This window comes from Galleria mellonella, unplaced genomic scaffold, assembly GCF_026898425.1.
Source record: "Galleria mellonella isolate WM207_F2 unplaced genomic scaffold, CSIRO_AGI_GalMel_v1 utg962, whole genome shotgun sequence".
NCBI classification, from domain to species: Eukaryota; Metazoa; Arthropoda; class Insecta; order Lepidoptera; family Pyralidae; genus Galleria; species Galleria mellonella.
Genome location: NW_026442180.1, coordinates 782,592 through 802,884, shown reverse-complemented (window position 1 = coordinate 802,884; position 20,293 = coordinate 782,592). Strand labels below are relative to the sequence as shown.

At 34.7% G+C, this 20,293-nt stretch overlaps 2 protein-coding genes and 1 non-coding gene across 7 annotated transcripts; 2 read left to right on the top strand and 1 right to left on the bottom strand.

Annotated features, from left to right (window-relative positions):
• The first annotated feature begins 112 nt into the window (after positions 1-112).
• On the top strand, positions 113-185 carry Trnav-aac (transfer RNA valine (anticodon AAC)). Its single transcript has one exon. It is a non-coding gene; the product is annotated as a tRNA-Val (tRNA).
• Positions 186-236: 51 nt separating this feature from the next.
• Positions 237-6,971, bottom strand: LOC113522523 (serine/threonine-protein kinase PRP4 homolog). 2 transcript variants are annotated; one of them, XM_026908228.3, is made up of 4 exons: positions 5,527-6,969; positions 4,657-4,744; positions 2,836-3,025; positions 237-2,703 (listed from the first exon to the last, which is right to left on the bottom strand). In XM_026908228.3, the coding sequence occupies exons 1-4, from the start codon at positions 6,807-6,809 to the stop codon at positions 2,522-2,524; spliced, it is 1,743 nt and encodes a 580-aa protein (XP_026764029.2). In that variant the 5' UTR covers positions 6,810-6,969; the 3' UTR covers positions 237-2,521. The 2 variants fall into 2 exon arrangements, with proteins under 2 accessions (XP_026764029.2, XP_031769831.2); XM_031913971.2 differs by having other exon boundaries at positions 2,537-2,703; positions 2,832-3,025; positions 5,527-6,971.
• Positions 6,972-7,493: 522 nt separating this feature from the next.
• On the top strand, positions 7,494-18,713 carry LOC113522518 (uncharacterized). Of its 4 annotated transcripts, none has more exons than XM_052902845.1 (9): positions 7,494-7,648; positions 8,038-8,408; positions 8,631-8,718; positions 12,670-12,856; positions 13,713-13,855; positions 14,321-14,456; positions 15,109-15,215; positions 16,924-16,972; positions 18,464-18,713. In XM_052902845.1, exons 2-8 carry the CDS (start codon positions 8,050-8,052, stop codon positions 16,933-16,935), a joined length of 1,032 nt encoding a protein of 343 aa, XP_052758805.1. In that variant the 5' UTR covers positions 7,494-7,648; positions 8,038-8,049; the 3' UTR covers positions 16,936-16,972; positions 18,464-18,713. The 4 variants fall into 4 exon arrangements, with proteins under 4 accessions (XP_052758805.1, XP_052758804.1, XP_052758803.1 ...); XM_052902844.1 differs by having other exon boundaries at positions 18,461-18,713; XM_052902843.1 differs by lacking the exon at positions 16,924-16,972.
• The last annotated feature ends 1,580 nt before the right edge of the window (positions 18,714-20,293 follow it).

The window sequence follows — 20,293 nt, the reverse complement described above, 5'->3', positions numbered from 1 at the left end:
TTAAAAAAATATATTAAATATTATTATTTTAAATTATATTTATAAAAATGTTTTTTATTTCTAAGTAATAATACAATCTCTAGTGATTGTCATTTTCGACCACTACTTTCAAGTTTCCGTGGTGTAGCGGTTATCACATCTGCCTAACACGCAGAAGGCCCCCGGTTCGATCCCGGGCGGAAACATGTCTTTTTGTAATTTTTGCGACAGTATTAAGGTAAAAGAAAACTAAAAGATAATATAATGAGGCCATTTATTTCACATATTGTCATAGATTTTTTTTATCTATGATATTGTCACACAACAAAGGTACAAAATTTCTTATTCAACAAATTTATTAAATTGGGGCTATTTTAACTCACAGGGTGTAACTTATGGGGTATAACAAATACAACATTTTGTATTTGGGGAATGTGCTTCGATTCTATAAATACTATCACTGGAAGTCGAATTGTTATATCCTTTCTGTTACGCCCTGTATACATTTTTTTACAACATAGTGGGCAAACGCGCATGCGGCTCACCTGATGGTAAGTGACTACCGCTGCCCACGATCACCCATGACATATTTTAAAACGTCTTCCTACTGTAAATCTGTAACATTTGCATTATAATAAAAAGAAGAAACAATTTTCAATATATTTTGTATTTATAATAATTAAAAAAAAAAAATCGCTCTGTGAACTAAAACGTTAAGGGGGAGAAGGAATTGTTAATAGTGGGGATTAGTAGCCCCATTGCTAGCAGTTCACCCTGTCAGATCGACCTCTTCGCGGTTCCCCCTGGAAACTATCATGGTTAATTCCTGATGAATTCATCATGATGGGCTAACTGGCCTGTTTTCATTCTCATCTATCACCCTTCACTGGTGCTCCGCCAGCGTATCCCGTTAGCGCAGGCGGGGTTACCATACCATTTTCAACCCATAAAAAAAAAGCAGTTACTGTACCCTATGACCGTCTGCAATACCCGGGGTATATTACGCGCACGTTGCTGACCCTGATAGTCATTTCTTACAATTTATAGATAAGTCAAACATTATCAGACTTCGGTACAAATGGTTTTAACAATATATATATAATCGTATACATTTTAGTTTTACAAAAAACAAGCTAAAAATTTTATGTAAACAAGTGTATTTTTTTTATACAACTTAGAATGGCAAACAAGCTGACGGCCCACCTGATGGAAAGTGGTAACCGTCGCCTATACACATGAGCAGTACCATGCACATAACAGAGTATACTGTTTCGCCCATGATACTCCCCATGCGTTGCCATTCCTGAGGACTCGGATGTTATTCCTCTGTACCCAGTAAATTTACGCCATATCCCACCCTTCAAACCGAAACACAGCCATGCAAACACAACTGCTTCACGGTTGAAACACGAATGGGACAGAGGTACCCAAGCAATCGACTTTTGTACAAAGTCTTCCTATATTAAGTAGTGCCTAGGCTAGCTAAATACAGCAGAATTTTTTTGAAGTAACTCCCTGCTATCGATCAACTTTATTCAATATCAAAGACAAACAATAAATGCAGTATTTTTTTTTATATCACGGAGGTGGTAAACGAGCATACAGCCCGTCTTATAGTAAACTGTCACTGTAGCCTTTGTAAAAACCTTACATGGGATTATGACCATTGTAATTACCATTGTTTCTGCCTACCCTAATGGGAGACAGGCGTGACAGATATGTATGTATGTATGTATGTATGTATGTAATTACCATTGAATTTACTAACCAAAAATAGATATAAATTATTTTATTTTCCAAAACAAGTTTGATATATTTTTTAAATGGCCCCTAAGTTTTTCTATATCTAAAAATTAATCGCGACGCTTATAACAAAATGTAACAAGAAACGTTATAAATCACTATAATAATAATAATAACAAGATAGAAATTATCTCATTTTAAAATCATAACAAAATATGCATTTGGCAGTGGAAAAAGAATTATATTTATTTGTATTGGTATTGATTGATGCCTCAAACGAGAGACGTTATGTTTGTACACATACTTCTCCGAGATTCTTGGACTGCTTTACGTATATTAAAATTTAATGGGCCCGTAAACGGTCAATTGCTTGCCTCTTTATGGGGCTCATTACATACATAATCTGAGCTTTGCTCAGAATCATTGGCGATATTCATTGTACAAAAATATTTAGAATTACATGTAACATAATTTGTATAACTAACACACATTTGACACGCGGTCAAATGGTAAAAAAACGTCATTCACCTAAGTAGAGAAGCTTACTGCCAATTTATTCCGATAGGAAGCGCTATTGGGCCATAACGAAAATTAATTACGTCCCCGCTTTACTTATGTACTGATAAATGAGAAAATAAATTATTAAAAACTTTATTTTCTCACGATTATGGATTTTTTAAAGTCAGTCTTTGCAAATAGATTTCCAATGATTGTTGTTTACATGGTAACACGGTGGCGCCACCTTCGCAGTGCATTGCGTAAGCTTCCTTATTAGCGTGAGCATGTCAGAAAACTAGGTCTAATCGTTAGAATCTTCACTGTCACCTTCTTCGCTCTCTGTGGAGGCCAGTTTTCCCTTCTTCTTCTTTCTGAGTTCGTATTTGTGTACATGGACCCTTTTGCCTTCGATCTTCACCGTTTTAGCTATTTCCTTAGCCTTTGTCACTGCTTCTGGTTTATCAAATTCCACGAATGCGGTTTCTGTAATAAATGACAAATGGTTAATAAGTAGCCGCCTATCCTATGCCCCATCTTATTCGCCTCTGACGCATCCACGAGAAGGAAACGGATGGTCTATTCTATGCTCAGGGCAACTTACCAATACTTACTTACCAATAGCCTTCTTCCCTTTGACCAAGTGCCGTATGTTCCTTATCTGGCCCGCCTCGGAGAACACCGTGCTGATGTTCTGGTCGGAGAGTGGAGCGTACGACCGTACCACTACTGTCGTTTGGTCTGGCGGCAGCTTCTGTTTCACTTGGATGTTGTTGCCTTCGAACAGCGTGTTGTTCGCTTCTAGAGACTGTAATGTAATGTCATCATCCGTTTGTTAAATGAGTAATACAGCCGGGAAAGGGATTGTTAACAATGGAGTTTGACAGCCCAACTGCTACTAATTCATTCATTTTTTGAGAATGGGGGCTGCAACCCCTAACGTCAAATTGGTTTTCTATAAAACTGTCACTATATTTGAATGAAACCAAAACGACATAAAAGCTAATTGAGTGAACATTATACATTTTTTATCTTTGGTTTATCTTTGGTCTTCGTAAATACGATCACGTGTCTGCCTTTCGCAACCAGTTATTAGGCTCTCTATCCGACTTCGACGTGATATGCACATCCTTTCTTTCCTTTATAACATACTCAATAACCCCAATTCTCCATCGTACCTCCGCTCCCGGTTTAAATTATTACCACCGCCAGTCCGTCCTAAACGCTCCTGTCAAGTTCAGTCCAGGATTCTTGAACTTTCTTTGTGTAGGGCACATTTTATGGGCGACTCTTTCTCGTATCGAGCTACCCAGTTATGGAACAAACTCCCTTCTCATATACAAGAGAGTCCTTCTATTACCTCTTTCAAGAAAAGGTTGAAATTACATTTTCTTTCTCTTGAGTTATATTTTTGTATTTTTCTAATTGAAGTGTCAAATCTTAAAATCATTAAACTAAATTTCTAATGTAGGTAGTATATTAATTTATTTTAACATTTATTATATAAGTAGGTAGGTATTATATTTATTTATAGGATATGTATTTATGTATTATGTCATATATTTTAGCATTACATTTAACTGTATATTTGTTTGTTTATGTATTCTAAATATTAATAGTTGTAGCACTTCAGCTGCCCGCTAACGACATGGTTTCTAACCAACTGTATTGGGTTGATTGGAAAATATCTATGTAAGAGATGAGTCCACCCTTGCTCACAATATTTATAAATGCATTATATTTACATGTAAATTATAAGTGCAATAAAGAATATAGATATATTTTTTCATAATATTTCCAACCTTATCTATAAGGCTGCACTAAAAATATGGAAAAATATAAGGAGTGTTTTTAATGACTATAATTTTTTTTTTAATGAATGATAATGGAATGGTAGCCCCGCCCGCGCTATACACTGGCGGGGCACCAGTGAGTGATGATAGATGAGGATGAAAAGGCAAGTCAGTTAGTCCATCATGACGAATTTAACGATAAATTTGTCATGATGGTTTCCAGGAGAAACAAAGTGGAGGTCAATCTGATAGGTACATTGATAGCAATGGGGCTAACCTCCCCATTACTAACAATCCCTTCCCCGCTTTGATGACTATTTGTTGTGGTATATTAAATATAAAACATGTATAATTAGTAAATATTCAACTATAATACATACTAATTATTTAAATGTGTGAAGGGTAGAATATAAAAAAAAAGTTTTATGTAAATGGCCATAATATAGTAGACTGATATTAGTCGAGAATCCTAATATACCACATTATAAACAAGTTATGACAGAGATTGTAAGAATTCAGGCCACTGACTAATTATTATAGTGTAGGAAATATTAGTAGCTTATAAATTGCAGACTTTTGTAGACTGTCAAAAACATGTTTGTATATTTCACATTAATAAGACGTTGTGGAATATAGTTCTACTCACTTTTGAAGCTGCCCCATCACTGTAGAAGATGATTGTAGTTGTAAATGTCATGTTGTCAGATGATTTGCTGGGATATACTTCTGCTATGCTGAAATTATAATATTCAGAGGTTTTAATTTCAATTTTTGTATAGTATGTTTTTTTATTTCTCCATAACTACATAAGCTTTGATATCAGTGGATTAATCTTTCATTAAAGTTACAACTAGTTTTTTTTTTTTAATAAAGATTTATTATAATTGTAGCTGTTTTACAAGTTTGTAATATTTTTGTTTTACCATACTGACTGTTTTTTTTAATAATAATAATCTTTATTTGCTTAAACATGGTAAAGTCAAAGATGTTACATTAGTCAAAGAGCATTCGTGCTTAGCTAACAAGGTGATAGCATGCAAATTTTTAATACAACTCAATGTGACAAACAACCTGATGGAAAGTGGTAACCGTCGCCTATAGACATGAGCAGTATCATGGACATAACAGAGTATACTGTTTTGCCCATGATACTCCCCATGCATTGCCATTCCTGAGGACTTAGGTGTTATTCCTCTGTACCCTGTAAATTCACGCCATATCCCACCCTTCAAACGCAACACAGCCATGCAAACACAACTGCTTTACGGTTGAAACACGAATGGGACAGAGGTATACAAGCAATCAACTTTTATACAGTCTCCCTCTGGTTAGTAAATGAGTCAAGAATCTGTAAAGGAGATAACCATATATAAGATGAAAGTGGAGAAAAGAGATTTAGTTAGAATATCTATTCTATATCTTTTGTTTCTTCCATTTAAACAGAAAGCAACAGACTTCTGGCTTTTACACTACATTCTCCATAGAGAAAATATTAAGTAAATACTATTATACCCACCCAACTCTTTTGACAATACCATACTGCTGAAAATGTTCCGTCAACAACTTCTTATAACTGCACATGATATTCAATGGTAAATTCTCAACTATTACTGTATTGGCTATGACCTCATCATCAATTTCTCCTTTCTTGTCTCTGTTCCATTTTCTTTTATGCCATTTAGGTTTCTCCTTACCCTTTTCATTTTTCTCTACTTCAGTATTATCGCTGCTTGAAACATTCGGCTGTGTGTTATTTTTCTTTAGTTTGCGTTTATGTTTTTTTCGTTTATCTTTATCAGCAAGTGTCATTTCATCGAGTAGATTGGACAGTGTATGTGCATTATCAGCAATGCTGAGGTTCTCCAAGTTTTCAACAATGACCTCGGGCTTCACATCTACTTTGCGAGCTTTAGATGCAGGTTCAGTTTCGTTTGGCTGTACAGATTTCATCACTCGTTTTTTCTTTTTATATTTTTTATTCTTGTGTTCTGTTTGTTCCTCATTATTATTGTTCACAGACTGAGTTGATAGGCTTTCCACTGAACTTTTCTTTTGTGTTTTCGACTTTAAAACTTTTTTTGTTTTTTCACCCTTTACATTTTGGTTACTTGCTTCTGATAGGTTGCTACTACTAGAAGTATCCATATTATTTATCTGCACATTATCACCTAATCCATCAGTCAACCGTTCCTTCTTAACTTTCTTCAATTTTTTAAGTTTATTAATTTCAGTGCTAACTGAATTTTGTTTAATAGATTTTTCCTTTTTGTCTTTTTTCTCAACATTCAACAAGTCGTCTGATTTTGTTTTCTTTTTGACTACTTCTTCTGTTTCGTCAAGCATGAAACTTACTGATTTGTTTCGTTTCTTTGATTTATTGGTTGGAGATTTTGAACTATCCATATAATCTTCTTCAGAAGAGTTTTTCATAATGGACTTCATTTGGTTTTTTGTTTTAGAAACACTGGGAGTCGATGTCACCGTGGACTCATTTAGTGGTGTTGTATTCAGGCTCATATTCGTACTTGGTCCTTCAATATTCACTCGGGATATATCCAAAGGTTCTTGTTTACGTTTCTTTTTCTTACTTGGAGAACGATCACATTTTGTATTGATAGGTTTTGATTTTTTAAAACTATTTTCCTTGTCCACTCCATCTTCAAGGTTTTGTTGTACAGGAGCTATGTTTGCTGTTTCAGCAGCAGACTTATATAGAGATATAAAGTCATAAATTTTATTAAAAGCTTGCTGATCAGACAACTGCTTTGAATCAAATGATTTAGACTTCGGTAGATTCATTATAAATAGTCAATTGATCAATAATTTCAATAAAAACTTATGGTTGTAGAATAAATATAAGAAAAATTGAATACAAATCTGTAAATAAATTATCACCTCATATGGACCGGATAAACCGTAAACACATGATCACCATTCCATTACAGATTAGAGCATAGGTTGGATTAGAGAGACTTCAATGTCTACTTACCATACATTGTCAGTGTTTGTGTCAACGTCATGAACTTCAGACTAATGTCAAAAACTGTTAAACTTACTGCAAAGATTACTGTAATTCCCAAATATTTCGCAATTGAATTTCTTGTTCTTAGAATTAGTGACTAAAACCAAAGAACAAAAAATAACATTGAAGGAGTAAAATAAAAACAGTAAAATATATGGTTGCCTCCTTTCTCCTTATGCAAATGTTATAAGCAAAAAGAAGACAAAAGATATATTATCAATTGCTATTTTTCTCAATTCATAGTATAGTAGGCTAAGAACCTATTCTAAAATCTTTGATAGTAGGCTAGTCTATAGATTAAAGAAGGTAAAGATTGATGCTGTCTATAAAGTGAATTTATCGATGTTTAGGTTCTTGTTCTTAGGTTCAGCAAAAGCTAAATACTTTATCTTCATTATTTATACCCTATTTGTGATCCTCTAATGAATTTAGCAAGCTGGTAACAGTACCACAGTGATGTAATACTTCATATTTTCTTAGGGTAACACCAATAACCTCACTTTTTAATGGCGGATGCGCTTGCGTGATGCCGGTTTCGTGTTATTATTGCCTCTAATTTAGCGTCTATTTCTGTGAAGTAGTATTACAATTGATTTTAAGTGGAAATTATATATCGGTGAGTTTTATTTATCATATATAATGCAATTATTATGATTTGACTGTTTAAATTTGAAAGCGTATCAAGTTCGTCATGTAAGCTTTCGGCATTTTCCACCCGTGGTAACGCCATGCTTCATGGCGCGTATAGCTTGCTACGGTGTTTACCGTTATTGAGGCTATATATCATGTCATAGTAATATTAGATCATCTCTTTTTGTGAACATATACTTTAGACAGCATTTGTAGTTATTATAAGTTGCTTGAATTTAACTGCGTCCTTGATATCGGCGAATAGGCGCCAAATTGATAAGTTTTGTTCGCAAAAATAGACGAGCATGGCGGGAAATGAGCCGATTGGGAGAGCGTGACCGATGGCGCGTTTGAATTAGTTGTTTGAATTTTTAGAGAATATAGAAAATGGTAGCGCCAAAGAAGGGTCGTGGTGCGAAATCGCAGGCGGCTAAAGCTAAAACTGCCGCTGTCGAGGAGCAGATTCCAGAAACTGAAGTAGAGCCCATGGAGGCGACGGAGGAGAATAATGGCGAGTCTGAGCAGGCAGAGCAGGGTGACGAGGCGGCCGGCCAGGACGGGCAGGCACAGACCGAGGGGCAGGGTCAAGAGACTGCAGAGGGAGAGGCTAAAGCTGAAGACAAAAAGGAAGAGAAAGTGGAATCGGGTAAATTGCTCGTCGAGAATTTACCCTCGAGCTACCTCTTTGACTACCAAGATAAGCTTAAGGAGTTATTCTCTAAACACGGAGAAGTCATCAGTGTCAAGTGAGTATGCTCTCTTGTTGGTCAATAATAACTTTGTTTAAAACATGTTTTTGCTAACATTCAAATATCAGTCCCTGAATTTTCATAAATTTTTCTGTAAATATAGTTATAATTGTTTGTGAAATTTAAAATATTAAATGTATTCTGAGATGCAAATTGCACACAGAATAGTAACACCGCCTGTAACGGAGTATTAACGAGAGAAATGTTTTTTCTTTCTAGACGTGGTCCAATCATTGTTACTGAACTGACCACAACTCCGACATTATCGGCTATAGTCGAATTCAAAAACAAAGAGTCTCTGGACAAGGTAAACAAAAGTTTATTAACATTTTTATTTCTGTTGAAAATCATAGTTGCTAATTTTAGTATAAAATGTGCACTGATCTGGGGTACCAGACAGGCACTTTAAGTTAAGAATTTTCCAAATTACCTCTTTTCCAAGTTGAGACGTCAGTTATTGCCCTGAGCTCATGTGCAGATTGAGTGACTATTTGAATGTTTGAACAGGCTGGTCTTCTACTGTCACGTGAACCTATCAGAGGATTGCCATATTTTACAATGTAAATTATCAAAATTTTAATTTAACAACCATAACTGATGTAGTAGATCAGCTGAAATGATTCTGTCCATGTTGTGGTGTTTTTCATGTGTTTATGTACCCATACAGGTAATATTTAAAGTAAGCGGATGGGGTTATTTATTCTATAAATATTTATGTAATAAAATATATATATTTTTGTGACACGACAATATTTGTTAAACAACAGTAATTTTTTTATAATTAACAAATTATATAACTTGAAAGTATCTAAGAGGAATTATTTACTTAATATTTCCTCTAGATATATAATTTCTTTATTATATTGATGAACAAAATAATATATATTTATTATATATATTTTATATATTCATATAGAAATATTTCAGTGTAAAACTGGTGAAACTGCAGGCTGTCTCAGTCTTTGAATGATAAAAAAGATATAGTAAAATATTTATATTATAAAGAGGGAAGATTTGTTTGTGGTTATTTGTAATGGATAAACTCAAAAACTATTCAATCGATTCTAAAAAATCATGTATAAAAAGCTACATTATCAGCTGTATATAATTTTCTACATCTTTATGTACCCAAGTGAAGATGGACCGGACCTGGTGAGATATTAAATAACATTTATGCCACTCAAGAGCTGGTTCACTGGAAGAGTTCCTGAATTTAAGGAGACTTCCAGTCGTAAAGTTATTTGGTTGGGTTGTAAAAGTAATGTAGTGGTGCAACATACTATTGGTGCAATGTTATGACATAATAAAATATAACTGGTCATAAATGTTATGAAATAACCATAATGGTGCCTTAATTATTATAGGTATAGGTTTCAGGTAATATGGTCATGAAAATGCCATTATAGACAGAACGAATATGCTGTATTTGTATGGTACCTTATAGTTTTATAAATAATGTGCCTAAATATTGTACATAAAATAATTTTGCAACTTGTTTAAGTTAAAAGATGTAGTTTAAAAAAGTAGTAAAAACATTCGATTATTATAGGTAAAGTTTATAAATAAATAATGTATAAAAAAATTAGTGATAGCAGCATCTGATTCACTGAAGGGAACTACTCTAAATAACTGTTGTGTCTAATTATTTATATATACATAATATAGTTTATTCAATCTGGTATTAATTTCCCATGAAATTAAAATGAGCTCACCACAATCATACGAGGCAGCAATGTGCATGAACAATTATTTTGTTTATAACACATTGTATATGATTTTATTATGATTGTTTTAAATAACAGACATGAAGATGTATGCGTCAAAAGAGGGCAATTTATTCGCGAAACCTTTAATATGAAACCCACACGGGAGTGAATTGTATCGGTTGCAAAAATAATTATTAAAATCGGTTTAGAATTGGCAAAGAAATCGCGTATTTTTAGCGTATAACATGTTAGCTATTTCTTACACCTTTGCCCGCATGAATCAGTATACAAAGTATCCTATGTACTCAGGATATAACCATCATAGGGGGTATCATGGGCGAAACAGTATACCCTGTTATGTCCATGGTACTGCTCATGTCTATCAGGTGGGCCGTCAGGTTGTTTGCATAAAAAAAGAACTAACCGTGTAAAAAATTTCATTCAAATGTGTTTAGTTGTTTGTGTAAAACGGTAACAAGCATTCATCCAACTTGATAAACTTTTGTATTTGTTAATTAATAGGATACAAAAAATACTGGCCAATTCAGAAGTTGCTTAAATGTACAGAATTTGTATTAATAGTAATAATATGTGTAAATTGCTACCTGTTGCCCCACTGCTGGACTGGTCTCCTCCCATAAAGAGAGGAAATAATTATACAGTCTACAAACTATGGCCTTGATCCAATTTCTTGTATTTTTAAAAAAAAAATAATATTATTAATTCTAAGTACCTCATTCTAAAATAATAGTATTCTGTAAATTTAAATTTTTTTTTTTAAATTCTGTCACTGGGCAACATCATAATCTACTGTCAAATGATGTATGGGCGTAACAGTTACATATTAGAAATTATAAGCTATAAGTTATTATGAAAATTATACATAAATTTTAATTATATAATAATAATAATTGAATGAATCTCTTCCAAATTATCCCAATGGTATGCCACTTACTAAAAGGTAAGTTTTTACATCAATTTAATGCCTCTTATCTGTTTATTAAAAATGTTAGATCTGTAATTATATTTGTGCGGCCTGGCATTTTGTATTTTGTTTCAAAATTAAATTCAAAATATATTTAAAATAATGTTAATACATTTGAGAACTAATAACGTCCTTAACTTTTTGATATTACAACTTTTATATAAAAACCAATAATTTGATTAATTCAAACCGTAATCCTTCTTTATTTAACAATGTTTAAAAAGTATCAGAACTGGGGAAAATGTAATATTAACAGAGAAATTTAATTTACCATAATTAGCAAATTTCCAGTACAGACAGTGAAATAATGAATTTCCATACGACCAAAGAAATTAAACTAAGATACAGAAATAAGTAATTTCGAATTTAGAACAAATAGCTTTTATCAATAATGGTCGAATGCAGTTCTATTCGGCCTAACCTGAGCGATGAATAGGCGATGCGTCAGGCTTTTGATGAACCAACATGTGGTGAAGTCACATCGAGTGACATATGCCACTATAGGCTATCGGATTGTCGTAACGCCGCCTGCCTCCTGGGCTGTCTGAGACTTAGATCATGGGTCAACTTAGAGGACATCACAGACATGGAGATAGATGCTCCCATTCCGATTATAAAAAATCATATATTTCTACTTACTGTGTGTGTGGATCGTTAAATATATTAATTTGATAGTAAACCTTTCGAAAATATGTTTGGTTGTTGCAAAATGTATTTCCACATAAATGTCAAGGAATTTAAGTTGGAGTCCAAACAGGCGTTACCTGCTAAATTCTCTATAGATAGATGCGTTGTCGCCACTGTGTAAATGAGATGGAATGAGACAGTAATGTCCACCATCATGTGAATGCTAACGAAAACGTATCTCTCGACAGATTAGTATGCCACTTGTCTAGAATGGCTTGGTGAACCTATTTAATGCAAATAGCACGCGGTGACGTCTATTTAAATGTCTATGGGTCTCATATATAGGATGAAATCGAAAGTCTTGGCATTATTTTAAGTGAATGTTATATTATTTAATTTGGACATTTTTGCTAAAGGAATATAAGTTGATAAACGATAAAAAAATTGGGCCATTGACAAGGTGCGTCTTTGGTATTTTTTGTCGTTTCCTCCACACGTGTTCCTTTTTTAAAAATGTTCAGTTTCACTGAACACTCTTCATAGGACATCAATGGTGTTGATTATCTGCGGTTTCTCTAATTGTATCTTTAAAATTAAAATATTAAATTGATATCACAGTGAAACTTAAATTCTAAGGACCAATGTTTAACTAAATTTATAATAGTTTTAAGTCAAGGTTATAAATTTCATTTATGATGGTATACAAAACAGTATTTTCACGAAATTATCAAATAAAAAATTTGTATTAAAAAATAAGTTAAAAAGATAGGCTCCTCGGAATCGTTCCCAAGGTTTTCGATTCCAACCTGTATAGCGTTTGGCGTTCCATTGTTTCTGCCTACCCTAATGGGAGACAGGCGTGACAGATATCTATGTATGTATGTAATTATGACGCGTGCGATAGTGCGCGTGCTCGATATGAAATGTGGCGTCGCTGCAGGCCCTGACGGAGGAGGGCACGGTGCTGGACGGCAGCCCGATCTCGGTGGCGGTGGAGTCCCGCGCCGAGACCGCCGTGCTGGTGGGCGTACCCTACGAGGCCAGCACAGACTACGTCCGCCTGCTTTTCTCGCAGTGCGGCGAAGTCGCGCACATACACGAGTTCAGCAAGACCAAGTACAAGATATGTGAGTATATATATTTATTTATACTTTAATGTATATGATACATACGTATAATGATATATACAGAAATATGTCAGTGGAAAGGTAATCTATAAAGGCGAGCTTAACTCTGTAAGAGGTCTCTTCCAACAAAGCCAAAGTGTCATCAATCTGTTTCAAATTGAGCATCCATATCAACGTACTAATTTTTTTTTATACAACTTAGAATGGCAAATAAGCTGACGGCCCATCTGATGGAAAGTGGTAACCGTCGCCTATAGACATGAGCAGTACCATGGACATAACACAGTATACTGTTTCGCCCATGATACCCCTCATGCGTTGCCATTCCTGAGGATTCAGGTGTTATTCCTCTGTACCCAGTAAATTCACGCCATATCCCACCCTTCAAACTGAAACACAGCCATGCAAACACAACTGCTTCACGGTTGAAACACGAATGGGACAGAGGTACACAAGCAATCGACTTTTGTACAAAGTCTCCCTCTGGTGTATTAATGTATTATGTAAAGCAATTTTTGAAGATTTTTGATCCTTTCTTCCCCTAAGCGCGTGTTGCTTTGGTAACATTTTTCTGTACATCTCTCTCTTTCCTTAAATGTTACATAACACCTAAGTGACCATTTTTACTTAACATTCACACCATTAACGTACATTGATAACTAAAACAAAAATGAAGTACAATATAGTCGAGGGATTCCCCGTAAATATACGAAAAAGGTTGCCAACGTGGGAGATTTTAATTTCCCTACCTTTTTTTACCTAATACGTTGTTCGAAGCTACATCCCGCTCCTGTAATGTATCGTAACGTTTTGCAAACAAACGTTTTAAAAATGTATCTATTACTATATATGACAGTGCGGGTAACCTTCCACGCTAAAGAAGCGGTGGAAAAAGCATTGAAACTGGATCGAGAACTGCGCATCAACGGGTTCCTCATAACAGTCTCCAAGTACAGAGACGAGGATGAACAGAAGGCACACTCCGCCAATGTAAATAAGGTAATTTTATTCATACATTCAGATATAATATATTCAGGTGTTCTACCGGCCTTTTAAAAAGAAATAGCTGATTTATAATATAACAAACTTATATTTATTTTTGTAGATTATATAAGGACTCTATGTATATGTATAATGTATATCTCTCTAACATTATGAAGAAATATGTAATTTTTTTTAATGGGCGATAATGGAATGGTATCGGTATATACCGACGGGGCACCAGTGAAGGATGATAGGTGAGAATGAAGCAAGTCACTTAGCCCATCGTGACGAATTCAACAAGAATTGTTCACGATGGTTTCCAGGGGGAACCACGTGGAGATTGACCTAATAGGGCATATTGCTAGCAATGGGGCTGTAAAATTCCATTGCTAACAATCCCTTTTCCCTGCTAAAATATGTAGTTTAAAGTGATTTTTAAGTATCAATTTGGCCAGTGTAATAAAGTACGGTGTTTTTCAGAACAAACGGCAACACCCACAACAGGCAAATCGGAACAATACCAACTCTAACTCAAACAACAGTCCAAACGCAAATCGCGCCAACAGCTTCCGCCCGCGCGGCGGTGGAGCTTTCAACGCGAGGGGGAACTTTAGAGGTACTAGTGTACATTTTTATAACAAATTATTATTATTTGAGACCAAACACTTTGTTAGTGGGAGGTGACTGTTTTTTAATTTAGTTTAAGAGCTCCAATTTAATTTAATTATAATGGAAAATTCTGCTAACAAAGTAAATTAATCTGAGTTTCGTCGGTAGGCTGACTCAAAACCACATTGTATTCAAATATCCTTCGCACAATGTGGGCTTGTCGAGTGTGTGTTTACTAAATTTGTAACAGTCGACAAATGCCTGTGACTACCCTCAAATATGGATTATATATAATTATTTTGTATTAATTTTTATTATTTTTATTTAAAAACTTGTCTATTAAGATGAATAATTTTATTGTTAAAAGTTTCGTAAGCACACATTGTATTATAATATAACAATTAGCCGTTTAACTTACGTGTAATTAGACAGAGAAATGTCGACTAGTTTTGGGATCAATTCGTCATCCTTAATTATGAGTGGTGTGACGCGAGCCCTAGCCTGACTGCGTCGAGGCGCGAGGTATAGGCGTTCGCGGCACCGTCAAGATAGCTCTTGTAAAAACACGTCATACTTATTTATCTTCAAGATTGAACAGATAATTGTGAAATAGGATGTTTATATTTTCAATTTAAAAACATGTATTTGTATGTGTACAGGAGCGCGTGGTCGCGGCGCGTTCGGCGCCCGCGGCGGCGCCTTCCCGCGCGGCGGCTTCGCGCCCGTCAACACGTACATGCCACCACAGGGCTTCATGGGCCGACCAGTAATTATAATTCCATAAATTACATTACACACCCCATACCACGCACACACACACACACACACTCACACACACTCACACACACACACTCACACTATACCAGTGTTTCACAACCTTTTTGTGCCATGCCCCACTTGAACGTTTCTAAAAAACTTATACCTAATAAATATTTATAGAATTTGGTACCGATATCTACTCGTAGCATTTAAATGGGCCAAAGCAAGATGGTTAAAATCGCTTCGATTCCATTTTTTAATTGCCCCCCCCCCCCCCCCCCCCCCCCCCCCCCCAACTATCAAATTGCCCCAAAATCAAATTGGGAAACACCGCACTATACGGTATTATCTGTTTTTATAGTAATAACTGAATGAGTCTAAACTTGAATATTTCAAATTTAATTTTTGGATCATCTAAAAATTATGGTAATGTAAATTATAACCTTTCTTAAGTGTCGAGGGCTCGCTTAAAAATTCAAAACCAGAGGCGCCACTCGCACGCTAATAATAGTATATGTATGTTTGACTAATTTTATGTCTGTCAAGTATTAATTTGAATAGTGATCGACAATTAGTATGATACCGACTTGTCTACAATTGAATTTTGCTATCGATCAGATAATCTTGTATGACTTTATTTTATTTGCGAATATAGTAATATTTATTGTTTAAATTTTAATGTTATAATAGCAGGGGTGGTCGTCTTCACTAACCAAGTACTACTTTTTACTGACGAAATCCTACCATTTACATACTTCTTAAAATCTCAAATGGATCAACTTAGTTTTGTACATAATTATGTAGTATTTTTTTATCTTATTAAGAGGGGAAACTTAAAACTGGTTTAGAAACTATTTATTTATATTAGTGTGAGGATTTGGTCTTAACATCTTTCGCTAGATTAGCAAAATATTATATTTTTTGCCTTGTCACGATCGACTGGACTAATAGTCGCGATCGACCGGTTGGCCACCCTATTATTATATATAGCAACCTGTCGTGTTGCATGTATATAAGTACATTAAACTAACATTCTATCTATTAATATACCATCTATAAGTATATCAAATTCCATTTAAATCCATCCAGCCTTGTTTCAATAACAAATATGTAAACATATTCACAAACTTTATAACGTTAGTAAAAGCAGGATCACTTTTTTTTTGTAAATGGCTAAAATTAGTAAAAAAAAAAAAAGATTCTGGAATAATCTGGAAGTTATTTAGAAAAAAAATTCATCACAACTACATTTACATTGCATGTTAAATATATAATGTCTCTTTATATCATACATTTTCTACTAAGAGTCTATGGTACTGCTTCTATACTTACTTTCTTGAATATTTACTTTCGTTATGCACCTACTGAACTGTCCAGTCCGCTGTCATTTCATTTTATTGCACCGACATTTACATGCCATTATTATAATTAGTCTCTTCATTTTCGTCGTATATATATAGCTATGAATATAAATTGGTTTAAATATTTAATCGTATTTAAACTCCCCGCATAAATGCTTGTCTTACTGTATTTTTTTGCAATAATTTCAACCATGCTTTGTTATACTTTTGTTTTGCATGCTCATGTAAGGAAATGAGTGCATAGAAGGAATGTGCAAAGAAATGCAGTACACATTTTAATGTATTACGTGCATAATTAGACTCGTAGGTCTGCAGTTCTCTTTGCCATTAATTTTTTCTGTGCATTCTTTTCAGAGCTATCTGTAGACCTGTAGAACATTTGTAGACTCGACACACGACCCAGGTAACAAGTGTACACTAACCAATGTTGTTTTCAATACTAATTGTTAGGGCACAATTAGTGTCAGTAATAAATAATGACAATACAAGGCATTGTTTGGTGTGGAATTGCCATTTGTCCATACGGATCCAGAGTGTGTTAGAATAAAAAAAAAAAAGTTTTTGCCTATAGAGTGTTGCACAAAAATGCACTGTAGTCAAAAAGTATGTGCATTAGGTTTTTATTTCAATAATATTTGGTTACACATATATAATACACCAAATTTGTATTTTTATTTTTAATGTTAGTTTGATAACATTTTTGTAGTTGGGTTTAATTTTTTTTTTAATTCTCTAACTATACTATAATGCATCTGATCTGACACGTTATGGATGTGTATGGGTTAATGCCCTTAATTTACAACATAATGCCAGTTGAAAAGAGTTCTATTAAGTGTAGGCAAAGTTGAAACTTTGAAATAGATTTGAATCTTACTGTATCGTATTTGATGGTGTGTAGATACAAGGAAAGAACTGTAAATCCAATTATTTCTTTCAAATGTCACTACATCAGTAACTTGTAACTTCTTTTGTCTTCAAAAAGACATGTGTCAAATGCAATTACTCTAAATGGTTAAATTAAGCTAAATCGTTTGTAAAATGAGAAAAAAATGTAAAGAAAATATTTGTACGTGACTTGCGCACTCGTACAAAAGTATCTACTGCGCAAGTTTCTTGTCTATGGCTTTTGTGTCTGAATTATGCAGTAAACCATAAATAGTTATTTATTCATAAACATTTTTTTTTATATACAACTTAGAATGGCAAACAAGCTGATGGAAAGCTTTCCACCTGGTGGAAAGTGGTAACCGTCGCCTATAGACATGAGCAGTACCATGGACATAACAGAGCATACTGTTTCGCCCATGACATCCCCCATGCGTTGCCATTTCTGAGGACTCACATGTTATTCCTTTGTACCCTGTAAATTCACGCCATATCCCACCCTTCAAACCGAAACACAGCCATGCAAACACAACTGCGTCACGGTAGAAACACGAATGGGACAGAGGTACCCAAGCAATAGACTTTTGTACAAAGTCTCCCTCTGCACAAATCATTTTAATGTTACTAGTATTATGGAGGTGAATATGTTTATACTTTTGTCTTTAAATTACTGAACCGATAAGCATGAAACTACTTCTCTAGTCTAAATATCTAATGTTTACCAGAGGGAGACTTTGTACAAAAGTCGTTTGCTTGGGTACCTTTGTCAGATTCGTGTTACAACCGTAAAGCAGTTGTGTTTGCATGGCCGTGTTTCGGTTTGAAAGGTGGGATATGTTGTGAATTTATGTATGTTATGTCTATGGTACTGCTCATGTCTGTAGGCGACGGTTACCACTTTCCATCAGGTGGGCCGTCGGCTTGTTTGCCATTCTAAGTTGTATAAATATAAATATTATGCGATATTGTATATATTTGTAGAATTAACCTAAGACTGTTGTTCCAGCAGGGCGGTTTCATGAATGACGGACAACGGCCGAACAAGCGGCTCCGGCAAATGTAACCCCTATAACAAAGACATAAAATCCAATACCGTGCGTCGTTGTCCTATGTTCGTGTGTTTGTGCGTGTGCAGAGCGTCCCTCAGAGACTGCAGTGACATCAGATAAATCTAGCTAATTCTATTTACTAAGTACATGAAAATGAAGTAATTGTAAGCTATATTGTCTTTTGACAGGTAATAAATGTAATTACTAACATATTGCTCTTTTATTTTTTAAATAGTTGCATCCCGTATACCAGAGGGAGACTTTGTACAAAAGTCGATTGCTTGGGTACCTCTTGGGGGTACCTTGAGGGGCCTGTGGCAAATTCTTTTGATGGGGCCCTATCAATAAAAAAAAATTTCACGTAAAATAAAATACTCAGGTACAATGCAAAAAAAAAAAAATTCTGAGCTCGCGGCCTCTTGAGCCGGGACCCTTTTGGGTCGGGGCCCGTAGCATTCTGCCAGCCCTGCCACCCTATTGTTACGCCACTGATTTTTGTGCAGGTTCGATATGCTGTTTTTCCCCCAAATCGAAACCTATTTTGGAAAATATTTTTTTGCACCAAAATATATTTTGTTATACAAAATCAGATGAATGTATCATTTATTTTTTTCTTCACAAATACTAATAAAAAGTAACCATAGATAACTTAGTATAGCGTACTCCATACTAAACAAGAAAGTAACAATTTGATAGTCAAATATGTAAGACCAGTTTTGTGAGAGACTAAGTACTTAATATATAATAAGTAGAATATTTCGTTAAAAAAACAAATGCACTTCACAACCTACACTAGAGATATCATTGATGTTTCTGTTTTTATACACTAATTAATGTCACAGTTTGTTAATTTTTTTTTTATAAATTTAAATAGTTAAAGATAAAAAAATTCCTTAAGATCACTGCCAGCTGGTAGGGTACCTAGGAGACTTGCTGCATTTCCACGCTGAATAGCTATGGAAATGCGTTGGCCAAAGTATAGGCCAGCCTTCTGGTCGCCAGAGGTTTCTACCAGCCGGCGAATAAATTGTTAAAATGTTGTTTGTTAAAATATTTTATTAATTTCGACAACTATTGTACAGGCTTTTATTTTCCGTTTACTGTAATAAATAATTTGCACGCCGACATAGAGGCGGAATGTACACGGGAAATGTAAACCTCTATCATCTAAAATTACCTGCATTCCAGCAAAATAAATTCATTTCATTTCTTATAGTAGGTTTGAAGACAAATGTGTCGAAATCAAAAACTACTGTAGCAAAGTATATACATATACGAAGAACAAAATATATGACTAAAAAGAGAAACTAAAATACCATCAACGTAACAAATAAACCAGTGTCCGCCCCTCGTATGCAAAGCACCATTGTACATTTGTAGGTTGTAATGGTCACGCGAAACGTATAAATAATAATAACCGTACAATACTAACTGCTTTTATTGGTACATTAGGCGCGGAGAAAGTTCGGTAGCCCATCGACAATCGACGCTACGACTGTAGTTTGTTTAAGATCATAGACAATGTATTTACTATGGTTAAATATGGATCCGTGTAATGACTGAATAAGAATGCAATAAGATTATTTGGAAAAAGGAGGTATGATCTGTTAAAAAAGGTGCGTAATGTATTCACATATCTCTGATTAAGATTCGTTGAATCGTGATTTTATCGAAAGAATCGTGTTTCAACCGTAAAGCAGTTGTGTTGCATGACTGTGTTTCGGTTAAAGGGTGGGATATGGCAGTGAATTTACAAGGTACAGAAGAATAACACCTGAGTCCTCAGGAAT

Bases quoted from the DNA above. Each gene is read 5' to 3' on its own strand.
- LOC113522523 (XM_026908228.3), bottom strand. From the start codon at position 6,809: ATGAATCTACCGAAGTCTAAATCATTTGATTCAAAGCAGTTGTCTGAT. The intron at 3,026-4,656 runs GTGAGTAGAACT...ATTACATTACAG, and splicing joins GTGATGGGGCAGCTTCAAAA to TCTCTAGAAGCGAACAACAC. The intron at 2,704-2,835 runs GTAAGTAAGTAT...CATTTATTACAG, and splicing joins CAAAGGGAAGAAGGCTATTG to AAACCGCATTCGTGGAATTT.
- LOC113522518 (XM_052902842.1), top strand. From the start codon at position 8,050: ATGGTAGCGCCAAAGAAGGGTCGTGGTGCGAAATCGCAGGCGGCTAAA. The intron at 8,409-8,630 runs GTGAGTATGCTC...TTTTCTTTCTAG, and splicing joins GGAGAAGTCATCAGTGTCAA to ACGTGGTCCAATCATTGTTA. The intron at 13,856-14,320 runs GTAATTTTATTC...GGTGTTTTTCAG, and splicing joins ACTCCGCCAATGTAAATAAG to AACAAACGGCAACACCCACA.